This window comes from Schistocerca nitens, chromosome 1 (assembly GCF_023898315.1).
Source record: "Schistocerca nitens isolate TAMUIC-IGC-003100 chromosome 1, iqSchNite1.1, whole genome shotgun sequence".
Classification (NCBI taxonomy): Eukaryota; Metazoa; Arthropoda; class Insecta; order Orthoptera; family Acrididae; genus Schistocerca; species Schistocerca nitens.
The window spans coordinates 758,765,242-758,790,022 of record NC_064614.1 but is presented as its reverse complement, the minus strand read 5'-3'; the positions used below and the strand labels follow the sequence as shown (position 1 = coordinate 758,790,022).

The 24,781-nt window shown below is 39.8% G+C and overlaps 1 protein-coding gene across 1 annotated transcript in view; it reads right to left on the bottom strand.

Moving 5' to 3' along the window:
- LOC126199029 (cingulin-like) overlaps positions 1-24,781 on the bottom strand; it is a 310,715-nt gene that overhangs the window by 181,373 nt on the left and 104,561 nt on the right. The window contains exon 7 of the mRNA XM_049935770.1: positions 1,782-1,921. Coding sequence (XP_049791727.1) covers positions 1,782-1,921 — 140 coding nt within the window. The remainder of the gene's footprint in view (positions 1-1,781; positions 1,922-24,781) is intronic.

Below are 24,781 nucleotides of genomic sequence, written 5' to 3'. Positions count from 1 at the left end.
AGCCACCTTAAATACTACTTTTCTACATAGTTGCCATTTAAATTAAGGCACTTATTGTAGTGATGGATGAGCTTGGAAATTCCTTCGTCGTAAAATTCGGCTGCCTGTGCCTTCAACCACGTGGTTACCTCTTCTTGAAGCTGTGCATCGTCATCAAAACGCTGCATAGCCAACCACTTCTTCATTTCTGGGAATAAGTGGAAGTCGCTTGGTGCCAGGTCGGGACTGTATGGTGGATGAGGAAACAACTCCCACTTAAAAGATTCGAGAACTTCATGAGTGGCATTTGCCGTGTGGGCCCGGGCGTTGTTGTGAATCAGCAAGATCTTTGAGCCCAACTTTCCCCTGTGCTTGTTTTGTATTGCTCTTCTGAGGTTGTGCAGAGTTTGGCAATACCTTTGAGAGTTTATTGTAGTGCCTCTTTCCAGGAAATCCACAAAAATCACACCTTTTCTGTCCCAAAAGACAGTCACCATCACCTTCCTTGCCGACATTGTCTGCATGCATTTCTTGGGTTTTTGGGGGGAATTTGTGTGCCCCCACTGCATTGACTGCAATTTTGTCTCGCAGTTCACATGCTTAACCCATGTTTCATCACCAGTAATGATGTGATCGAGTAATGAGTCGCCATCTTTCTCGTAAGCGTCCAAAAACGTTAACGCTGCAGCCATTCGCTGATTTTTGTGAAACTCTGTCAAGATTTTTGGTATCCATCTTGCACAAAACTTGTTGTAACCAAGCTTTTTGGTAATGATTTCATGCAACAAACTTCGTGAAATTTGTGGAAAACTCATAGAGAGTTCCGTTATTCTGAAATTACGGTTTTCACGGACCACGGCATCGACTTTTTTGACAAGTTCGGCAGTCACTATGCTGGGTCTTCCACTTCACTCTTCGTCGTGAACGTTAGTTCGGCCATTTTTAAATTTTATGACCCATTGACGCACTCCACCTTCAGTGATTATGTTGTCCCCATACACTTCACAAAGCTGCCGATAGATTTCTATCGGTGTACAGCTTTTGCAGTCAGAAACCTTATTACAGCACGCACTTCACACTTCGCAGCATTTTCAATTAACACTGACATTTCAAACTGTCACAGTAACTCAACGGAGTACAGCACGAACCTCTCACTAGCACGGCAGGATGCTGACTGAGCGGCGGAATGCCATGACACCAAGATGGCCGCACTAGCGCTGCCCCTAACGGACACAAACGAAAACGTAATGTACTTTGTGGATAGCCCTCGTATATAGGGGACTGATGACCTCAGCTGTTAAGTCCCATAGTGCTCAGAGCCAAGTCCTGATATAATGTCAAGTGAAGAAACTCATGACAACTCAATTATTAAAAGTGTTTAGTTATAGTCAGTTGTCAAACTATTTCTACAATGATAACCAGTTCTGCTACATTACAGAACATTTTCACTAGGAAATCAGTGTAACAAATATGGGGTCTAACAATTGCAGAAAACCATTTATCCTATGTCTTTCAACATATGCTGAATCAGCAACAACATAACCAATATTATATTATACCTTCCTCAAGCTATTTGAATAAGCTGCTAGTAAGTGATGCACAATGTATCTTCAGCCAGATGTACACATTATGTGTTGACTATTAGCGTCCAATTTGTTCTCTTCTTTAACATAGTATTATTTTTTAAAAGCTCTTGCATGTTCATGGCCCATTGATAGCAAAATCTGCTTAGTTGTGCAACTGTAAATAATATCTTGTATGGTATTACAGATAAAAATCTTAACATTACACTCATTTCTCACCTTTGCATCTTTCAATGCTCGCTCAGTATCAGCATTCTGCTGCTGAAGTACTTCCAGTGCTTGTTGAGTAGACTCCAGAAGCTCCCGAGTGCTTCTCAGTTCTTCCTGCAGTTCTTGCTCATGTTGTGTTGGTTTAGAATCTGGAACATATTTTTAGTTATCTAATATAGAAAATAAATTTGCTGATCAATGTTAACACATTGTGTCAATTTTGCCAATTCACATAGCAGTTATATAATAAATCAGTGTGTTAACTGATAGGTTTTTAATCTATGTGGCTACTTAACATATGCCCTATCTTGATCAGCTATATTATTCAACAATATGATGACAGATGATGTACCAGCATTCTCTCTTAAAATGTAAACTACAACAGAGAAAGAAATTTATCTATCTCATGTAAAATGTTGATAACAGTGATTTAACATTATAAATAGAGTAAGCTCTGTAGTACTGAACAGTAATATTTAATTTATTACATGAAGATAAACAGCATTACATATGTAAATTCTTAAAAACAGAAGTAATTGATGTCAAAAATAAACAAATATCAGCCATATGCCCTGATGGGATTCAGTAGCACATCTAAAATTGTCATACGTATCCACAAGACTGTAGAGCATCACCACTGCCAATAGGTCATTGTTTATACAGTAAAACTCACTCAAAGTGGAATCAAATGGGACTAAAATAATTTTCCAATTGGACAAGTTTTTGGATTACACAAAGCTCACTAGACTACATAAAATTTGTCTTGTACCAAGCACAAAAGGATAAATTTGTAATTATTCATGAACTTACATAGCTTCACCCCTGCACAATATTGTTCATTTGCTGTAGATTGTAAAACAGAACACTAGACTCACACATCTGTTGACAAATAATATGGCAATACAACAGAAAAACAACTAAAGTTGTAAATTCCACTTTCACTTACTTGATGACTAGTTTCAGGCCAGGACTCATTTTAAAATTATCCAGATAGTCAAAATGGTATTTCCCAAGATAATATATAACAAAGTGCAAATGAACAGTTACAGAGGAAGTACATAAAAGTGAAATTTGCAACATTGACAGTTTTTCCATTGTATTGGTTAACATAAGCTGCTGTCCCAGAGTTACTCCAGCATGCTGGAAGTTCATAAATAATACAGAATTTCTGTATTTTTACTCTAACTTTAAATTCATTTATTGTTGTATGTACAGTCATATTATTTCTTTGTTTATTTGCTTTAGCTATCATCTTTCTCATCACATATCAAGGAGGGAAACCTGTTTGAATTTCCTTTCCCAATTGCTTTTTCTATGCAATATTTTGCACTATACAATAGTTCCAACAACTTGGAAAAATTTGTGCATGCTGCAAATTGTATAACGTTGTTTATGCGCGCAACAGATTTTTCAGGCATACTAATTTTTCTAGGGACATCATTTTTCTCTTCTTCTTCCTTTGTTTCTTCCAAATCATCTTCTGTGTTGCAGATTTCTATTAAATCTGTTGCTGAAGTAGAAGTGATCTGAGATGACAGAATGTCATCAGTTCAAATGTGGTCATCCACACTACATGAAATGTTTTACATTTTAATTAATTCAGCAGTTGTTGCTGCATTTCTTGAGTTTTGATGGCCACAGAAGCACCTTGTTCTTGACCCCCAAACCACACTCTATTTAATCACTTGGTAATAGTTTTGGGCTTTATTTCTCTTACTGCCAATCCAATCCAATTTACTGCAGTCAGGACAGAAATTGACCACAGAAGAGCAAATGCAGTTTTGACTTCTTCAACACTAAGAATAAGAAATTGCATCAATAATTGCCTATACTGGGACTTGTACATATAAGTAGTCTCCAAGTCCATGTTGTGTGAAGCTGGGTGAACTACGTCAATTTCACATTTGATAACTTGATTTTCAGATGGCAGGTTACACTGTCTGGGAAAAGGAGAACTTAATAATTTACTTTTTTTTGTTTACGCACTGAAAGAGCTCAGCTATTCTTCCATAAGACCAATCACCATCTACGTCTTTTTATTGCTTGTGACTGGAAGCATATTGACATCTGCAGTTTTGAAACAGTACTGTTTTGCTGCCTTACCACACACCAGTGTCTTCTCCATTTCACCTAAGATGTTTACACACAGCAGCACAGTGAGTTTTTCCTTGGACATTTTTGAACCAGTGTACTCTTCATCTTGACTGCTAGAAGGCAGTGCATGATAAAACAGTCCGTGATAAAACAGGTCATAATTCACAATTATGTCATATAGTAGTGTCTGCATTCTGTTGCTACAGTTTCCTACACGTCCTGTGCTTCTCTACACACTTCATTTCCCACGATGTTGTGCCTAGCTTTGAAACTGTCCAGCCACTCTGTGGATGCCTTAAACTACATATTTCCAAGCTCTTTAGTGACTTTCAGAGCCTCAGTCTGAAACATGGGTCCAGACAAATATAAGTTTTTTACCTGCACACAAACAAAATATTCCCACACTATCTCATCAATTTCTCCGTTTTCTCTCTTCTTCAGTTCTCTTTTCATTTGACCATGCCCTTCCACCCATTCATCTCTATCTTATCCTTGTTTCTTAAAGTAGCACAGATTTTTTACCGCACTTGAAATACAACATTATTTCGTGCACGGAGTGCTTGTGTTCCCCACTCTTCTTGATTAACTTCATTTTTTTCATTGAGTGGTAGCAACACATATTTATTGTTCAACATGTTATCATTTAAAATGTTATTCTTCAACTAAAACTGTCAGAAAATAGTGCAGGTAGTGCATTGATTTAAAATGCTTGACCTTTCCAGGTAGAAACATTGATTAACAGAACAACATCCACCTATTTCACTCTGCAAATTTGAGAAAAGTGTGTGTACATGCACAACAATGTTAAATTGTGCACCCAAGTGCATTAATAAAAGTGCAAAGCAAAAAAGTCAACAAACAGAGTGCTGATAAATGAAGCATTTCCTTTGATGTACCAACACCATGTGTATCTTATTGATTGTTGCACAGAGCAGTTATTGGTATGGTTCAATGTCCACAACCACAGCTACACTGAGCTGAACCTGTTTACTCAATTTTGCATTGTCAGCTTTTGTGTTATAAGTAACTTCCTTGTACAGCCATGAATAACTACTATATACTGTGATACAGTAGTAATGTATAATCTCTTTTCCACATTGTACAATGAAGTATTAATTAAGTCTCAAAATTTGTGTTCAATTTCTTCATTAGATACACTCCACTTTTACACAAAAAATTAGCATATAAAAGTGTATTGAATGCATTGGAACTGAAATATGTGTATGTTTTGGTCAGATTTCCAAATTATACATGTTCCAGTTTGTTTGCTTTTACCTCGTCCACAGCAATGAAGAATTCTGTAAGTGTTGTGTTACATCATCACTAGGTTGCATTTCGTGAAACATGATGCATTTAAGCAGTTGCTTTGTCAGGAATTCCTTTGGATGCGTAGATTGATTCAAGTTTAAGCCATTCATGACATGAAATAGTGTAGTTCTTTACTTGCTTCAGCTCAGTGGGACTGATGTATAAAATCAAGTCTGCTTTTGCTTTCCTGCCTGCCACTAGCCATGCTTTTTATGCACCTTCTGCAGCAGTGACCACTTTGCCTTCGCTAGACACTGCAGGGCACAGTATGTCTGCAGATATACACTCCTGGAAATGGAAAAAAGAACACATTGACACCGGTGTGTCAGACCCACCATACTTGCTCCGGACACTGCGAGAGGGCTGTACAAGCAATGATCACACGCACGGCACAGCGGACACACCAGGAACCGCGGTGTTGGCCGTCGAATGGCGCTAGCTGCGCAGCATTTGTGCACCGCCGCCGTCAGTGTCAGCCAGTTTGCCGTGGCATACGGAGCTCCATCGCAGTCTTTAGCACTGGTAGCATGCCGCGACAGCGTGGACGTGAACCGTATGTGCAGTTGACGGACTTTGAGCGAGGGCATGCGGGAGGCCGGGTGGACGTACCGCCGAATTGCTCAACACATGGGGCATGAGGTCTCCACAGTACATCGATGTTGTCGCCAGTGGTCGGCGGAAGGTGCACGTGCCCGTCGACCTGGGACCGGACCGCAGCGACGCACGGATACACGCCAAGACCGTAGGATCCTACGCAGTGCCGTAGGGGACCGCACCGCCACTTCCCAGCAAATTAGGGACACTGTTGCTCCTGGGGTATCGGCGAGGACCATTCGCAACCGTCTCCATGAAGCTGGGCTACGGTCCCGCACACCGTTAGGCCGTCTTCCGCTCACGCCCCAACAACGTCCAGCCCGCCTCCAGTGGTGTCGCGACAGGCGTGAATGGAGGGACGAATGGAGACGTGTCGTCTTCAGCGATGAGAGTCGCTTCTGCCTTGGTGCCAATGATGGTCGTATGCGTGTTTGGCGCCGTGCAGGTGAGCGCCACAATCAGGATGCATACGACCGAGGCACACAGGGCCAACACCCGGCATCATGGTGTGGGGAGCGATCTCCTACACTGGCCGTACACCACTGGTGATCGTCGAGGGGACACTGAATAGTGCACGGTACATCCAAACCGTCATCGAACCCATCGTTCTACCATTCCTAGACCGGCAAGGGAACTTGCTGTTCCAACAGGACAATGCACGTCCGCATGTATCCCGTGCCACCCAACGTGCTCTAGAAGGTGTAAGTCAACTACCCTGGCCAGCAAGATCTCCGGATCTGTCCCCCATTGAGCATGTTTGGGACTGGATGAAGCGTCGTCTCACGCGGTCTGCACGTCCAGCACGAACGCTGGTCCAACTGAGGCGCCAGGTGGAAATGGCATGGCAAGCCGTTCCACAGGACTACATCCAGCATCTCTACGATCGTCTCCATGGGAGAATAGCAGCCTGCATTGCTGCGAAAGGTGGATATACACTGTACTAGTGCCGACATTGTGCATGCTCTGTTGCCTGTGTCTATGTGCCTGTGGTTCTGTCAGTGTGATCATGTGATGTATCTGACCCCAGGAATGTGTCAATAAAGTTTCCCCTTCCTGGGACAATGAATTCACGGTGTTCTTATTTCAATTTCCAGGAGTGTATGTATCTCCAAGTGTTGTTTATGATGGGCAGCACTTTGACTTGTATTCTCCATGTGTTGTAAGTAAAATGTGACAGTGTTTTAAGTTTTACTCCATATGCAGCAGTCATATGTGCCACATTCATTGTGTTAATAAACTTAATAATTTCTGCACTTTTAAGTCTATGAATCTAAGTTTTCATGTTTCACTTATAAGCTTATGAATTTAAGTTTTCATGTAATTGATAAATGTCATTTTGCAAAAATGTGTAACCTTATGAGATGTGATTTGAGAATACAGGCACGACATGTAATTAAAGAAGTTTGTCTGATTGCCCCTTGTTTACTGAAGGGACAAAACCTGACCTATCTTTGTACATTTGGTCAAAAGGTCGTCATCCAGGATAAATTGTTAAACAATGGAAAAAGGCAAAAAAGTAGTTTTTGTAGGCTATTCTGACTGTTCAAAAGCGTATCATGTGTGACTACCAAGAGATTTTAAGTTCCTTAATCATGAAAGATTTGAGCCCAAATAAATTTATGTGGATGGGATGTCCAATGGAGGAGACTTCAATGATAATATAAACACTGAATCAGAACCTATGACAGATGATGAACATTTCTACAGCTTTGAGGAAGACAGACTTCCAGTCTCTAAAGGCCAAGAATTCATACCCAATGATGACTTATCACGCGATGAGGACAATAATTCCATAAATGTCACACCTGAACAAAAGTATGTGGCAGGTGTAGACTCATTTGATGCTTCAGTTCATGATATTAATTTAATTGCTGATGCAACAGAGGTCAATTTTAATGATGCATTGCAGTGTCCTGATCATCGAGAGTGGTTTCGGCATAGGTATATAATTGATTAAATCAGGTGATTGGTGAAAAGTGGTACCTGGGATATTGCACACAGGCCAACAAACAAATGGATATCTGGTTGTAGGACTGTTTCAAGATATAAATACAGAAGCGATAGATCTTTGCTGAAGAATAAATAAAAAATAACTGCATGATTCAACCAACAGTCTGAAGTTGATTCTGTGGAAACATTCGTTCCAATTCCAAGCATCAAATCATTTATACTACTCATGGATTTGTCAGTCAAATTTGACTTGCATGTCTCACAACTAGATATCACTATTGCATTTCTCAATGGTGAAATTGACACAGAAATATCCATGGAACAGCCAGAGTCACTAGATGGCTCACAAAAGATGAAAAATGTAGAGAATGATAATCATACAGTGAAGAGGGAAAGTGACATGCTGCAAACATTGAAATCCAGTTATAAAGTGTGTAAACTTAGAAAAGTCATTTATGGTATGCCAAATTGACTGCAACCCTAACATCAACTGGGTTGCGATTACAAATTCAGATTCATGCTTCTTTGTAGACAGTGTAGGAAAACGTCCAGCCTTCCTACACATTTGTGTAGATGAAATTATAATTGCTTCAGTAGGTCCAGAAAAGAGAAAAGAAATCAAGGATGAGGTCTCTGTGAGACTTGGTGTCTAGATTCTTGGTGCACTAAGATGCTATCTGTGTATCAGAGTGAATATGTCTGTTGACAAAATTACATAATGTCAATCAAAGTGGCTAAGTCAGGAAAGCTTTAGACTGGTTCAGAATGGATGACTGTACGTCTGTAAGAACCAGGTGATTAAGAAACATCTTACAATACATACTGAGAAGAATTTGAGATGTTTGGAAAATTGTTTCCAGAAATTCAGCAACAGAAGAGAAACATTTCAATATGTATTGTGTTATGCTTAGACATTTGTCTAACTTGATGCATGCTGGGAGATGGTTGTACACTTTCATTCTCATACAGTTAATAATATTTGTGTATTACTTTTGTGTTGTGTGCTATAATTTGTAACTGAATTTTATTTATAGTCCCATGGGAGTGGTGCTGTAGATTTATATGAGTGCATTCTAAGTGCTGCATGGCAAAACATGTTAACTCTAGTATATAGATACATGGCCATGACAGGATTCTGAACAACTGAAAAGTGGTTAACAGTGATGCCATTATCCTCATGGCTTTGTTACTGTAATATAAAAATTTTATGTGACTCAGTACTATTTTCTGAGAAGATCAGGCCATAGCTCATATAGTGTGTATGGCAGATAAGCTTTGAAGTTGGCAGTATTTCTTATTGATCTCAGTAGAAAACAGTTTTTTCTGAGCTCTTTATGTAGTGACTCACCTAAGCTTCCACTCCCATAATTCAGGAGCACAACTGTATGGCACACTACAGAAGATGCAAGACACTAACACCAGCAGAAGCCTCCACTATCAGATGCATGCACAGCCTCTCCATAGTGCACTCTATCAGCTGGCTGAAGGCTTATGGAGTCAAGCCTGGCCAGCCCTGCTCTTAGTCACATGTTGACATTCAGCCTATGTACCTCAGACTAGTAGTGGAGCCACTTTGTGGCAAGTGTTTTCCTGCATCAGTATTCTTGAAGTAATAAAGCATTGTGTTTGTTGTTATTTGTGTGTTTTTGTAGTCAGAACATAACAGCGACAAGTAGGGTCATTTTTCATGTGTTTCACTGTGCAGCTGCTTTTTGCATTTGGTTGTGACATTTTTCTTGTTGTAACATGAAAGTTTTGCTTCAAACATTGGTGAAACAACAGATAGAACTTCTTATGCTCATGCTCTCTGCACTTTTACCTCTTGCTATGATTCTACCTCTATTCCTGCTGTTTGATAAGGTAGTGGAAAATTGGGAAGGGTACGAACACCACCTGTGGCAACATTTATATGCCTTCCTCGTTATGGATGTGGAGGTATGTCATGCACTGTATTTCTCATGTATCAGGTGTTGCAGCAGTTGGCCAAGTTGCAGGCATGTTTTTAGTTTTCTTTTGACAAATTATGTTTGTTGTCATCTTCCTATTAATGCCACTGAATGCAAGTCATGGCCACTAATGTTGAATTCTATCAATGCCAGAAACAGCCACATCAGACTTCTTGTGCCTTGGCTACAACTAGCCATGGCCTTAGTCATAAGTTCCATTTTGTTATATCTAAGTCAGAAGAGTCACATGAAGATGTTGTGGTTCACAATGTTATAACCTGTTCCTGCCACATTAGGAAGTCCAGAAAGAGTCCTTTCAATTAAATAACCCTTCCCTTGATGAGGTGTAGTAAATTGCCCATTCATATGAGGTCTCACACACTGCTGGTCAGCAGCTGGAAGCATAGTGCAACTTTGAGGTAATGCAGGGTGGCCCAGCTGTGTCCACTGTGTCTGGGGAGCATGACATAGTGGTGGTCCAGCAGATTCCATGCAGCATGTAAACAGTGGTCCAGCTGCCATTATGTGCATCTTGTTACTCCCAACATCATAGATCAGAGCATCCTCAGCATAGGGCTGTCTGTTGTAAGTGTCAGAAAAAAGGCCACATTGTGGTAGTCTGTCAATCAACACCACAGAATGCAGTATCAGAAAACAAGGATATGGATATCCAGGAAGTAACATCATTGAGGCTGGTTCCTAATCAGGAGTGTAACAAGCTTTTTACCAATGTTCTGTTTCTCTCATGGCAACTTCACATGCAGGTGGACACCAGTGCGGGAATTTCCCTCCTTAGTTGACAACATCGGTAGCTCCGTGAGGCTATTTGCAGATGACACGGTTGTCTACAAGAAAGTAGCAACATCAGAAGACTCGTACGTACTCCAGGAAGACCTGCAGAGGATTAATGAATGGTGCGACAGCTGGCAGCTTTCCCTAAATGTAGATAAATGTAATATAATGCGCATACATAGGGGCAGAAATCCATTCCAGTACGATTATGCCATAGGTGGTAAATCATTGGAAGCGGTAACGACCGTAAAATACTTAGGAGTTACTATCCGGAGCGATCTGAAGTGGAATGATCACATAAAACAAATAGTGGGAAAAGCAGGCGCCAGGTTGAGATTCATAGGAAGAATTCTAAGAAAATGTGACTCATCGACGAAAGAAGTAGCTTACAAAACGCTTGTTCGTCCGATTCTTGAGTATTGCTCATCAGTATGGGACCCTTACCAGGTTGGATTAATAGAAGAGATAGACATGATCCAGCGAAAAGCAGCGCGATTCGTCATGGGGACATTTAGTCAGCGCGAGAGCGTTACGGAGATGCTGAACAAGCTCCAGTGGCAGACACTTCAAGAAAGGCGTTACGCAATACGGAGAGGTTTATTATCGAAATTACGAGAGAGCACATTCCGGGAAGAGATGGGCAACATATTACTACCGCCCACATATATCTCGCGTAATGATCACAACGAAAAGATCCGAGAAATTAGAGCAAATACGGAGACTTACAAGCAGTCGTTCTTCCCACGCACAATTCGTGAATGGAACAGGGAAGGGGGGATCAGATAGTGGTACAATAAGTACCCTCCGCCACACACCGTAAGGTGGCTCGCGGAGTATAGATGTAGATGTAGATGTAGATGTAATGCCCAAGTATATTCAGACCTCAGCTCTCTTCTGCTGTCGCTGTTAAAACAGGCAGCAGTGGGGATATGATAAACAGCAAATCCCATTGCTTAGTCAATTCACAGGTGATGCTATATATAGATCAATAACTTGGCCTATTACATGTATTGTCATTCACAATTCTCATTCAGCAAACCTTTTTGAGTTTGACGCCTTTCAGGGTTTTGCCTTTTCAGTCACGGATTCCATACAGTTGGTATCTGCCGATGTCCCTTATCAGTCATTGGAAACTCTGTGCTTAAAATTTCAGAATATCATTACAGGAGGCCAAGGTTGCATGACAGACTTTAAAGCTCTCATAACTGTGACGTAGTCAGCTCATCTCTCAGGGTTGTGGTTCCCATTTCTGCTAGTAAATGAGCCATACCCCCTCTTATTGTGATGAAACCTTATGGTAAACAGTGACTTAGTGGTGACTTCTAGGTCACCATGAATTCACGGTCTTGGTTGACACACACCACTGTTACATTTGGAAGAGTTGTTCACATGCTTAGTAGGGGATCAATTCTTCTCCAAACTTGAACTTTCAAAAGCATATCACCAGTATCCTTGAATGAGGGGTCCAAGCATATATCATGGTTCTTAATATGCCTTTCAAACTGTATGAATACCAATGGTTAATATTTGGAATGGCAAGCACCCAGCTATCTTTCAACACTGTTTAGAACATGTCACATCCACTATTCCACAATGTTTCAACTACCTGGATGACATTGTCATTACCTTCATGATCTCCTGGCTTTCTGAAAGATTTCAGGCCATGTATCTATGCTGCAATTTACAGAAGCCTGAATTTTCCACCCTCTCTTGAGTACCTGGGCCACACCATATCACAGCAGAATACCCAACACCTGGCAAGTCTGGTCAAGGCAACATCCCTCATCTTTGCATGAACTGCAGGCTTTCCAAGGTAAAATTGTGTATTACCACTGGTTCATTCTTGGGCATTCACCATTGCATACCCTCTCTATCTTCTTCTCTGCAAGGATGCTCCCTTTATCTGGTCTCCAGAATGTGGCCATGCTTATTCCATGTTGAAGGACTGCCTCAGGCCAGTATCACATCTAGCTACTTGTGATCCCAGCAAACCAATGATTTTGTCTATGAGTGACTCACAGTACAGCATTGGGGGTAGTCCTCACCCACCAGAATGCAGATGGTTTGGAGCAACCACTGGCGTTTGCATCCAAAACTCTTAGTCCAGTACAGGTCCACTACTCTCAGGGTCTCAGGTCAAGAAGGAGGTTCTGGCCATTTTGTATGCAGTCACCAAACTTCATGTGTTCTTATATGGCACCAAATTCCAATTCATAAGTCATTAGTTTCATTACTCACACCATCTGCCCAGTTCCTGCATAATGTGTCCACAGGTTGCAGTGATGGGCTTTGTTCCACTCCAAATACCACTATGAATCCATTTTCACCCCACTCGGTGTCCTGCCAATGCAGACACCTTATTCAGGCAGTCTGTTGGTCTGGATGCCAAGTGTGATTGAGATGAGCTTGTGTGTTTTCATTTGGATGTCACCTCCTGCCAACTGATACATGGCTTTCTGATCTCCAGCATCCAGTTAGCCAAGTCTACAGCATCTGAACACATCCTCAAGCAGGCTGTCTGTCTCATTCAGCAGGGATGGTTGTGTCACCATCTGGAACATGATTCCAATCTGCTTCATAACTACTTTGTCTTTCACCAAGGTCTTTCACTCTTAGAAGGGTTCTACTCCTCTCTCCTCTCCGTGGGTGACACAGCTCCTAGGATGATCATTCCTGGGAGTTTGCTCCAGAAGGTCTTACAGATGTTGCGTGAGGGTCACTTGGGTGTTTCCTGCACCACAGCCTTGCCTTGCAGATGTTTGTACTAGCTCATCATTGACCAGAAGCTGGAGCAATTGGTTGCTGCATGTTCTCAGTGCATAAGTGCACTAGTCAACAGGCTGCTCCCAAGATTTTGATTTCCCCATAGCTTTCAGCAACCCAGCCATGGGAAAGCATCGATATGGATTTTGAGAGACCATATCTCAATGTTTTCAGCTAATTGTCATTGATGGATTTTTGCATTTTCTGTACAAGGTTTGGTGCTCTTCAACCACCACCGGATTACTATTCAGGCTCTTGTAAATTTTTTTTCTGTAGAAGGCCTCCCTATCATTCCTGTTTCTGACAAAGGACCTCAGTTCCTGTCCTAGGCATTTCATGATTTCTGTGTGCGATCAGGCATTCAACATGTTCACTACCCTCCCTTTCACCCCCATTCTAACAGGGAGGCCAAGCACGTGGATTGCACATTTACGACCCAGATAAAAAAAATATATCTGCAAGACTTTCCCATCAAGGAGGCATTACTGTCTTTTCTGGTGGTGTAATGGATGACTCCTATTGGTTCCCATAGCCCTGCCAAGCTTCCCAAGGGCGCAGCCACAGACTGTGCTCCACTTCCTCCATCCGAGTTATAGTTTGCCATCATGTTCCACTGTACGGTGCTTTCTGCCAGGGACAGCAGTGTGGGCACATGGTTTTGATTACTGGCAACCACCATGCCTCACAATAGCCTCCGTTTGTACACTCTCTGGACAGGAAACCAGGAAGTCCAGCACCATCAAAATTAGCTCTGGTTCTGCATGAGCACCCACCCACCAGTCCCGATCACACCACCACCTTCGCCCATGCCCCGATCATTGGATGCTGCCTATCTGGCCACTTTTGATCTTCAATTTCTGCCTCTGTCACTGCCACTCAATGAGCCTACATCATCACAGAATCTGGAAGCAGCTCAGGTGCCCCTCTCGCCAGTGGAAATTCCCCCTGCTGGTTCGAAGTCTCCTGCATGGCCTCAGCCTGTGGCAGAGTCGTCTCCATTTTCCCTGGCGGAGTCATCCCCACATTGCTCACTACCATAAGATATTGCCATGGAGCCTGGTTTGGGCTGTCTTTTGCTGGTCCTGTCATCTCATGCTCTCACAGCATGGAATCAGGGTGCTCCTCATGCCAGCCACTTTAATCCCTACCAACGTCTCTGCCGACCAGGAGTTCCTCTCCCCTCTTGCCTCTGAGTCCTCCCTGGATGCAGGCACCATCTACACACCATGGCTGTCCACTCCTTGCCTGGGGAATCAGCAGCACTCTGCCTCCAAGGGTGGAGGGGGGTAGTGACTCACATAACATTCCATACACATGATCCAGGTCTGCAGCTGTACGGCGCACCACAAAAGTCTCAAAATGCTAGCACTGGCAGAGCTCTCCACTCCCAGATGTGCATGTGGCCTCTTCATAGTGCACTCTGCTAGCCAGTCAATGGCTTACATAGTTGGATTTGACCATCCTCACTCTCAGTCACATGTCGACATTCAGCCTATGTATCTCAGACTAGTAGCACAGCCACTTTGTAGCAAGTGTTTCCCTGTATCAGTATTCTTGATGCAATAAAGTATTGAGTTTGTTATTATCTGTGTGTTTTTGTAGTCAGAACACTTCAGATAATACCTGTGTTTGTAATTTTGAGCTTAGCGTATTTCTGATGGCTGGTCCAAGTAATATGATACCATGTCCATTAACAATGCTGTTCCTGACATATGTATATTCTTCTTCTTTTTAGTGTTTTTGTCCTGCACTGGCGCAGGGTCAGCATGGTTATTAACAGATCTGGTATGGTTAATTTAAGGAGTGGCTGGATGCCCATCCTGTCACCACCCCATTACGCCTGGGATAGGATATGTGTACCCCAACTGCCTCCATGTAGTATTATGCATGTGAAAGTGAAGGAAAGTTTTCTAAATGTTTGCAGATCATGCAACTGATGTGGGACTTGGGTACTGCCTGGTATTCACCTAGTTGGGCATGGGAAACCACCTAAAGGAAAACATTGTTTGATATGGAAGTTCATGTTTACAGTTTTCTGTGTATTTATTACCAATCTGTTTGTCTCAAACCAGAGTTTTATATGACAATTTTTCCATTGATTATTACATGTGAGAGACCATAGAGATTCTTGTCAGAAGTGCTTGCTAAGCACCAATGCCTAACAACATGTTTTCTGTTCATATTTAAGTTACTTACACTTTTTATGAGTCAATCAGCAGAAGTTACAAACCACAATGAGGTACATTATCACAACACCAGGACAAAATTTAACTGTTTCCAGGAAAGAATAACATTAAAAATGAGAGACAGAAGCCCATACATCAATGTTTTGATGTGATTTAACAAAGTACCAAACTATCTAAGAACATATACAAGGAATGATTTTAAAAGAAAATCAAAATCTTTTCTGATAAAAAAAGACTTATATTCATTTCAAGAATTTTGAGACACTGTTTATAACATGAACGAATATCATATCAACCATAATGTAATAAATGTATAAAATAGATTTAAGATTCAAGTACAGTGTAGACCATATTTGTAAATCTAATTATTGTCATACCATTATTTCGGACATATGTGACAGTCATAATTATTGTGATGACTCAGAGTAAGGGAAATGTAAATAAATAAATAAACTATGTTGACATGTACACTTGGACCAAACAAAAAGTTAATCACATAACTTTATTTTTTTTATTTGAGAACCAAAAACTTACTGTTACTCCTTGTACACACAATAATGTAGCTTCAAACTAGCAATGAGTGTTTCTGCAACAGGTGACCAGAGATTATTCAGTAAATTATCTAATAAATTAAATAGAGTGAAAAGACAGAATTTCTTCAAAAACAATGATATCCAATATAAAAATGCATACAGAGCTTAAGTGAGTAATACTAACATAACTAAATGTAAGATAAAATATATACTTTGCTGAAAAATCTAGGATGCAACTCAATAAGTATGTGAGTTTACACAAATTTTAAATACACTGCTTGCCATTAAAACTGCAACACCAGAAAAGACAGCAAATAAAATAATTTTATTTACTGTGCTTGTGCAGTACAATAGCAAGAATACATGATTAATCTTCTAAGTGATTTGGGAGTACACAGGGTGCAAAGTATAGTACACTGAGCTGTGATCTCTGGTATTAATAATACCTCTAATCTGGTTGGGCATAAGATCAAGCTGAGCACAAATGACAGATATGGATTTGTTAATCCATGGTGCTTCATCAGTTATAGTGGGCATCAAGTGATGGTGTGCTGGACTCTAAGTAAACCATGACCAGAAGTTCCCAATGAGTGAGAGGCTTTGTAAAGCCATTCCCGTGTCATGATCCATCACACCTTAAAGGAGCTGTGATGCAGATTCATGTGATAGTAGAAATGTCACTGACGGCAGGTGACTTAGTGCATATTTCCTGGTACCAATTGGGACTGTCAGTTAATAGTGTTTCACTAGGCATGGTCTAACCTATACAGGGCGAGAAAGGAAAGACTGGTTTCTTCTGATTCATAAAAGTATAGGGGGTGGATCTCGAGCCAGGAATGGTCAAATCCAGGTTGTCATGGGTAGGAAAATCAGGGATTTTCCATAATAGATACAGACAACAAATTCATCTGTCTAAAGATTATCTACATCAGTTTTAATAATTCTGTATTAAGCACCCAGAAGATAGGTTCCCATACACCAAATGGTGCACTTACTACATGTCACAAAGAAAAATAAAGTTTTGGAAAAAGCAGTATTGGATGGCTCACATATTTAACAGACCTTCATCAAACATGTGATCAATGAAAAATAAAATACAGCATTTTGAATCTGAGCTCCAATACTTGAACTAGTCAGTAGCTTGTGGTACTGATCACGAGTATAGATATGAAGAAATCCAACAAGTAGTATTATCACTGTATGAAAAGACAGACCCTTACTGTAGGTCTACTTCAAATGGTGGTGGATCAGGCATTTACAACAAGGTGACAAAAGTGATGGGATACTTCCTAAAATCATGTCAGACCTCCTTTTGACCAGCATAATGCACCAACTCAATGTCAAATTGACTCAACAAGTCATTGGAAGTACCCTGCAGAAATACTGAGCCACACTGCCTCTATAGCTAGCCATAATTGCAAAAGTGTTGCCAGGGCAGGGTTTTGTGTACAAACTGACTTCTCTATCACATCTCATAAATGTTCAGTGGGATTCATGTCAAGCAACCTGGCTGGCCAAATCATTCACTTGAATTGTCCAGAATGGCAACATGAAGTCCTTGACTGGCTGCAAACGGTTTCCAAGTAGCTGAACTTAATAACTTCCAGTCAATGATTGGTTTAGTTGGACCAGAGCAGCCACTCCATTTGCATGCAAAAACAACTCACACCATTGTCATGCTACCACCAGCCTGCAAAGTACCTTGTTGCAAACTTGGGTCCATGGCTTCATGGGGTCTGTATCACACTCAAACCCCACCATCAACTCTTACCAACTGAAATTAGGGCTCATCTGATCAGGCCATGGTTTTTGTATAAGTACACGACAAAAGACCTCCAGGATGGCGCAAAGTTAATATTTATTAAAGAACAAAACAAAAATGAAACACCGATTGAACGTAAGAGTTAGTGGAGATGTTAATTGTGAATGCATGGTGGGGCACAGACAAACAAAGGGACTTTCATTCAATTATTTATATATGACTTCATTTTTCACTCTTACACTATCTCGTATGTAGAATGATGATGAAGATGTGTGATTTTAGATATGAAATATTGCGAGTTCTACGTATCATATGTGTGCGTGAATGATAATATATGGAAAAACAGTATCAAGTATTTTTTACTTATTGAAGTAAGTGAAGAGGAAAGCTATAGGAAGAGGATTTTCATGATTATGACAAGAGTCAGTGTTCCCAGAGTCCTCCACTGCCTGCAGCTTCAATTAGGTCAGCAAAGTCTAATGGCTAAAAAAAAATTAAGATAAGCACAGACATTTTAACAATGCAATCATATTCAATTATATTTATTTAAAACTTTTTTATATATATTACATTTTTCAGTCATCTAAAGTCCAACTGATATGGTCGCAAGCCAAGGAGAGGCACTGCAGATGATGCTGTGTTGCTGGCAAAGGCACTCATATCATAGCCCAGTAATATCAAATTTCTCTGCACTGTCCTAATGGATATATTCATCCTACATCCCACACTGATTTCTGTGGTTATTTTATACAGTATTAGCACTGACAACTCTATGCAAATGCTGCTGTTCTTGTTGTTAAGTGTAGGCCATCAGCCACAGCATTGTCTGTTTGAGAGGTAATGCCTCAAATTTGGTATTCTTTGCACACTCCTGACACTTTGGTCTCAGAATAGTGAATTCTCTAATGATGGAATGTTCCATGCATCTAGCTCCAACTACCTATCTGTATTCAAGTCTGTTAATTCCTGTCAAGTGGCCTTAATCATGTTGGAAACTTTTTTATGAATCGCCTGCATAAATTTGACAGCTCTGCATACACACTGCCGTTTAGATCTTGTGTTCACGATACTACCGCCATTTGTATACATGCAAATTGCTAACCTATGACTTTTGTCACATCAGTGTATATCAGAACAGGAACACAATTTAAATGAAGATATGACCTTGGTACAGTAAGTGAAGACAAACGCTTTGCAACATCAGCTATTGAATTAACAGTGCTTGATATCAGCAAGAAATTAGCCATTGTGTGTGTGTGTCAATCAGCTAGTGATCATGAGGACTTTTTTTCAATAAATTAATAGAAGTAACAGATAAAGTCTCAATTGCAAAAGTTAACATGATTTTGCTTAGAGACAAAAGTACATGCAAATATCAGAAAAGAGACCAGCAGCACTCTCACAAGCATGCTTATAGTTTTGTCATGTCTTTGTTGCTCTATAGTATAACAAGGGTAACTACAATGACTGTATCAGTAATTGACCATTGTGTGAGAAATATGGACTGGAAAAGTGATATAGCTGTAAAAGATCTTGGACTCTTGGCCCATCTTTTGACTGAAACCTGAAGCTGATAGAAGTGATATTTCTGGGGAAAATTTAAGTGTATAGTGAAAGGATAGGCAAATGGGATATGGAAGTGCTGTATTGTCACAGTAGACAAGAAACTCAGATCCACCAACATAGAAATTGAAGTTGTATGTGAGATTGCTTGGGCAAGAGTCAGTGTCAGAGGTGGGCATAAAATGATAACTGGATCCTACAACTAAACCAAGCAGAAAGATATATATGTTCTGTAACTAGATAAAGCATCAGTACTATGATATCTCAATGAGGGACCTGAAACTTTTAGCACAGGGCAGGAGCATGTAGAGGAACTATGGCTCAAGTTCAGAAGAATAGTTGACCATGCGCTGTGTAGATATGTACCCAATAGGACAGTTCATAATGAGAGGGAACCTCAATTGTATACAGTCACTGTAGAAACTTCTAAGGAAACAGAGACTACTGCATAATAGGTGTAAAACAAAACATAGAACTATAGATAGAAAGATGCTGAATGAAACCAAAATTCGTTTGGTTGTCAAGAGAGCAATGCATGACACCTCCAGTGTCTACCACAGCAGAGTACAGTTAAACAATCTTTCACAAACCCCAAAGAAATTTTTGTCTCATGTAAAAGCCGTTAGTAGCATCAAAGTTAATGCCCAGTACCTGAGTGAATGAGAAAGGAACTGAAATTGAGGGTAACAAAGCAAAAGCTGAAATGCTGAATTCTGTTTTTAAATATCCCTTTACAAAGGAAAACCCAGGTGAATTGCCCAGTGTAATCCTTGTATCATTGAAAATATGAATGAAATAATAAAATTTTCTCGGGCTTTCAGCCACATCAGGAGGTTAAAATCCCATGAGTTTCGACCGAGCTCTCCCCAGTCATTGTCAAGTGGTAAGGCAAAATTGTATTGCACAATGCACAAAATTTAAACAAAATTCTTCCATGTTATTCAGATTTCTTTCAAAATTTTACTTTTTACGGTACTTGTACTTCAAATGTAGGAGAGAGGTGCTAATCAAACTGAGCTGGGTAGTGCAGTGGTTAGCACACTGACTCACATTTGGAAAGATGATGATTCAAACTCATATCTGGCCATCCCTATTCAGGTTTCCCATGATTTCCCTACATCACTTAAGGTAAATGCCAGGATGGTTCCTTTAAACCAGTATGGCCACATTTCTTCCCCATCACTACCTAATCCAAGCTTGTGCTCTGTCTCTAATGATTTCATTGTGAATATGACATTAAACACTAATCTCCTCCTCCTCCTCCTCCTCCTCCATTAATAATCAAAGAAGTATTCAAATATTTGGCACAAATAAAACTTTTTTTTTCATATTACACACTCAAATGCAAGTACTGAGTTCAACAGCACTTCATTGCCCCTTTATTTGAGAACATTACAGTTCACTGTCATGCTCAATTTTGAAGACAATTAGGTCCACATTAAGTTGCTGAGAAAAATGTTTTGTCGGTATGCATAAAACTATTCACTGATGTAGCAGGCATAACAAGAAAGCAACTGCAGCAAAAAAAATTATTAGCATGCATATGAGTGTGAGACAATAAATATGTAATGATGAGTTCATAAATTTTGGTCTGAAAGAAAAATTATAAATACAATGAGAAAAATAAATTCAACTATTCAGCATAGTGAGTCTGAATAAGACATTTAAATTCTGGCAGACAAAATTTATTAAAATCTGATAGGACAGGTATAATGATCCAAAAGACACAAGCAAGTAAAAAATTGCACAAACTTCCAACTGACAGGACAAGCATAGAATATGTTTTTCAAAGAGAAATTTCGATTTATTCCTCCTCAATTTTAAAGTAGAGCTCAATAATTTCATTGGTCAGTGGGCATGAAACTACAGACACCAAATGATGGAATCCACTATGCTTTGTCTCACTGCAATAAAAATTTAGTTTGACTAAACAGCTATTATCCTCTGATTTTGCATTGTTTTTAATTTATCTGAAATATATTATCATTATTGCAAACGATTTTGAATACAGAGGAAAGCTGCCTATTACAGGAAAGTTCGCTAATGTGAGACAACTGGATTCTGACTAAAGTAAGGGCTCATCTCTGTAGGTAAGTATTAGAACTTAGTTATCATACTGCCTGGATCACAATGACAAAACGACCATTGAAGTGCTGGATAGTGTAGAGAATCCTTGATTTTAAAAGTGTCAAATTTCAAGCTTTTTGTGTGTATGTGCTTGTAGAGCATTAGCATCTCAAGCTAAGTAACTGTTGCAAGAATACTCATAAGACTGTACTCTCCACAAAGTACTCTTTCATTTGCAATAATGAACTGCTTCATAACAAATAATGTATCTATGAGACTAGGTTTCTAGTGCAAAAGGGCTTATTCCTAAAACATGACACCATGGGCATCACATATTACAACATATTATCTCATATTAGGGTAACTTTAGCTTGCCACCCTAGCAGCTGGATTCAGACTCATATTTTTAATAAGTGATTTGACAATTCTGTGAATGTTATGAAGTCATCTGATGATGGTCCAATTTGCTAATATTTGATACGCAGTGTATCATATTTGTTTGAGAGACAAAGGAAGAGAAAACCCTGTCCAAATTTTTTGTTTATAACCCCATTCCGTGCATAAAATGCCATCTCTACTGTGGAATTCATGGGACTACTTAAAAGTCATTATCCCCTAGAAATAGAAACCTGGTGGGCAAGTAACTTAGGTCCAATGCCAACCTTATTTTTGATTATGCAGTTATTTGGAGTGGCCTATTTGAGAGCAGTAACAATGGAAAATACTACAAAGAACCTCTGTAAAATGGGACTCTTCCTAAGTAATAGACATATACTTAGGAGTCAATGACTTTGCAGTACACTAGGAATTTGACATGTAAGTTGCAAAAAAAGGAGCAATTTTTTTTTAAAGAAGACATCATCCATAGAAGGCCTTTGTGGATTGTGTGGTTGGCCAGTTGTGATGCTCATTCATTTTCAAGCACCTAATTGTAGCTCCATACAAATAGGCCTTGCAATGACCCACAGCACTCAGCAACTGCCATATCATCTTCTACTGATAGGTGTCACTGGATGCAGGTATGGAGGAGCATGTGGTCAGGACACCACTCTTCCGGCCATTATCAGTTTTCACAACCAGGGCTGCTACTTCTCAATCAAGTAGCTCCTCAATTGGCCTCACAAGGGCTGAGTGCACTCTGCCTGCCAACAGTGCTTGGCAGACCTGGACGATGACCCATCCAAGTGCTAGCCAAGTCCAACACCACTTAACTTTGGTGATCTAATGAGAATCAGTGTTACCACTGCTGCAAGGCTGTCGGCCACTTACATATAATCATTATGCATCATGTCATACAAATGGTGATAAAAAGTAATGGGAATTTTTTTTAATTTTTTGAACTTTAAACAGCAGATCTTCAATTTTTTATATTATTGGTACACGTGTTCCTGATATATGTTATCATTTTCAGTTACTTTGAATATTTATTTTATTGCTGATAGTTGAGAAGATTATATGTGTTTTCAAGGGCTCCGCAAATTTTTTCTTTCGAAAAATATGGATCAAAAAATCCGCATTAAATTTTGTATGAAAAAATGGAATAAAGTGCAGCACCACATTCAAAATGTTGACTATGGCTTCTGGCAAATCTACTGTGAGTAAGATTAGAGTTTATGAGCAGTATAAATGTTTCAAAGAGGGTCAAGAAGACGTTGAAGACAACAACAGGTTTGGACACCCTAGCATATCAATTACCGATGACAATGTGAAAAAAGTAAAGAAAATGGTTCTAGGAAATTGAGGTTGCTGATGATGTCAGGATATCCTTTGGCCAATTCAAAGCAATGTTTTGGGCATGAAACACATAGCAGCAAAGTTCATTCTGAAATTACTGAATTTTGACCAAAAATGGCAACATGTAGACATTGCTCATGAATTGCTGAATGAAATTGAGAATAATACACAACTTCTAAAGAAGGTTATAATACATGACAAAACATGGGCATATGGCTATGATGTCAAAACCAAAAAGGTCTGATCATTCCAATGGAAACATCCTGAAGAGCCAAAACCAAAAAAAAATTTGACAAGTTTGATCACATGTGAAGATGCTTCACACTGACTTCTTTGATTACAATGGGATAGTGCATCATGAGTTCCTGGCTTATGCTCATACAGTCAATAAGGAATATTACCTCGAAGTTATGTGCCATTTTCATGAAGGAATCCAAAGAAAATGTCCAGAACTGGGGTGAAACTAGTCATGGAAATTGCTTCACGATAATTCTCCTGCTCATACCTCAATGCCTGTTCATTATTTTTTGGCAAAAACCAAAATTATTGTGTTACATCAGCCACTCTATTCATTAGAAATGGCCCCCTGCAATTTCTTTCTATTCCTGAGGCTGAAAAGAGCCATGAAAGGATGTTGTTTTGCCACCTTTCATAACACAAAAACAGAATCGCTGAACAAGCTGAACACCATAATGAAAAGTGACTTCCAGAAGTGCTTCCAAGATTGGAAAAGTGTATTAGATCTGAGAGGTGATTACTCTGAAGGGACAAAGCTGATGTTGATGAATAAATAAAAACTCTTTAAGAAAGAGAAAAATTCCCATTACTTTCTGATCATACCTCGTACAATTGAACCATCATTCCACATGTGGAGTCATATGTAAAATAATTCTTGAAAACATCGTCCTACAAACACGTAGCCACATTATACCATGCATGAACCACAAGACTTCCAAAAAAGAAAAGGGAGAGGCAGTGGATCCACTTATAAACAAAATAGAATAAATGAGAGACCAAATCGTATTTTGCCACCTCCCAAAATCAGCAACCCACATCAAGAGCTACTTACTCTAGTAAAATGAACATGTTCTGAATCTGTCAAGTAGCTAATGTCACCTTCATACAGGAAATGTTGGAAGCAACTTCAGAGAGAGTCTGATACAAATTTAAGTGAGGACAATGGTTCAGATATCCAATCTGAAGAAGAAGACACTGAGTGCATATTCTGCAATCATCATTTCTCAGAAAACTGACACAGAGAAATGGGCTTCATTCAAGGAATGCTACCCTTCAGCTCCCAGAGAATATTAGCTTGAGAAAGAGCTTTTGTGTGCAGTAGCTGCACTTCTTTTCCATAATAAAGGCAGAAAATTTTGGAGTGGTAGTAAGAAAGGGAGTATTAATATTTTATCATTTACCTCTACTCTGTCATATTAGGACACCACTTTTATTTCGATTGAAATTGACTTGTTTGTGTGTGTGTGTGTGTGTGTGTGTGTGTGTGTGTGTGTGTGTGTGTGTGTGTTTTCGTTTTTTTCCAAATTTATATGTATTAAGTGTTAAGTAACAGGAATTCAATTAAAAAAAATTAAAGTGCAATGATTTCATGTAGATTTCCAACAAACAAACATACAGTTGTATCAAATGTTATTGTGTAAAGTGGAATAATGCGAGATGAGGAAAGTTTAAAATAATGGATATGGCTAGTGTGACATCC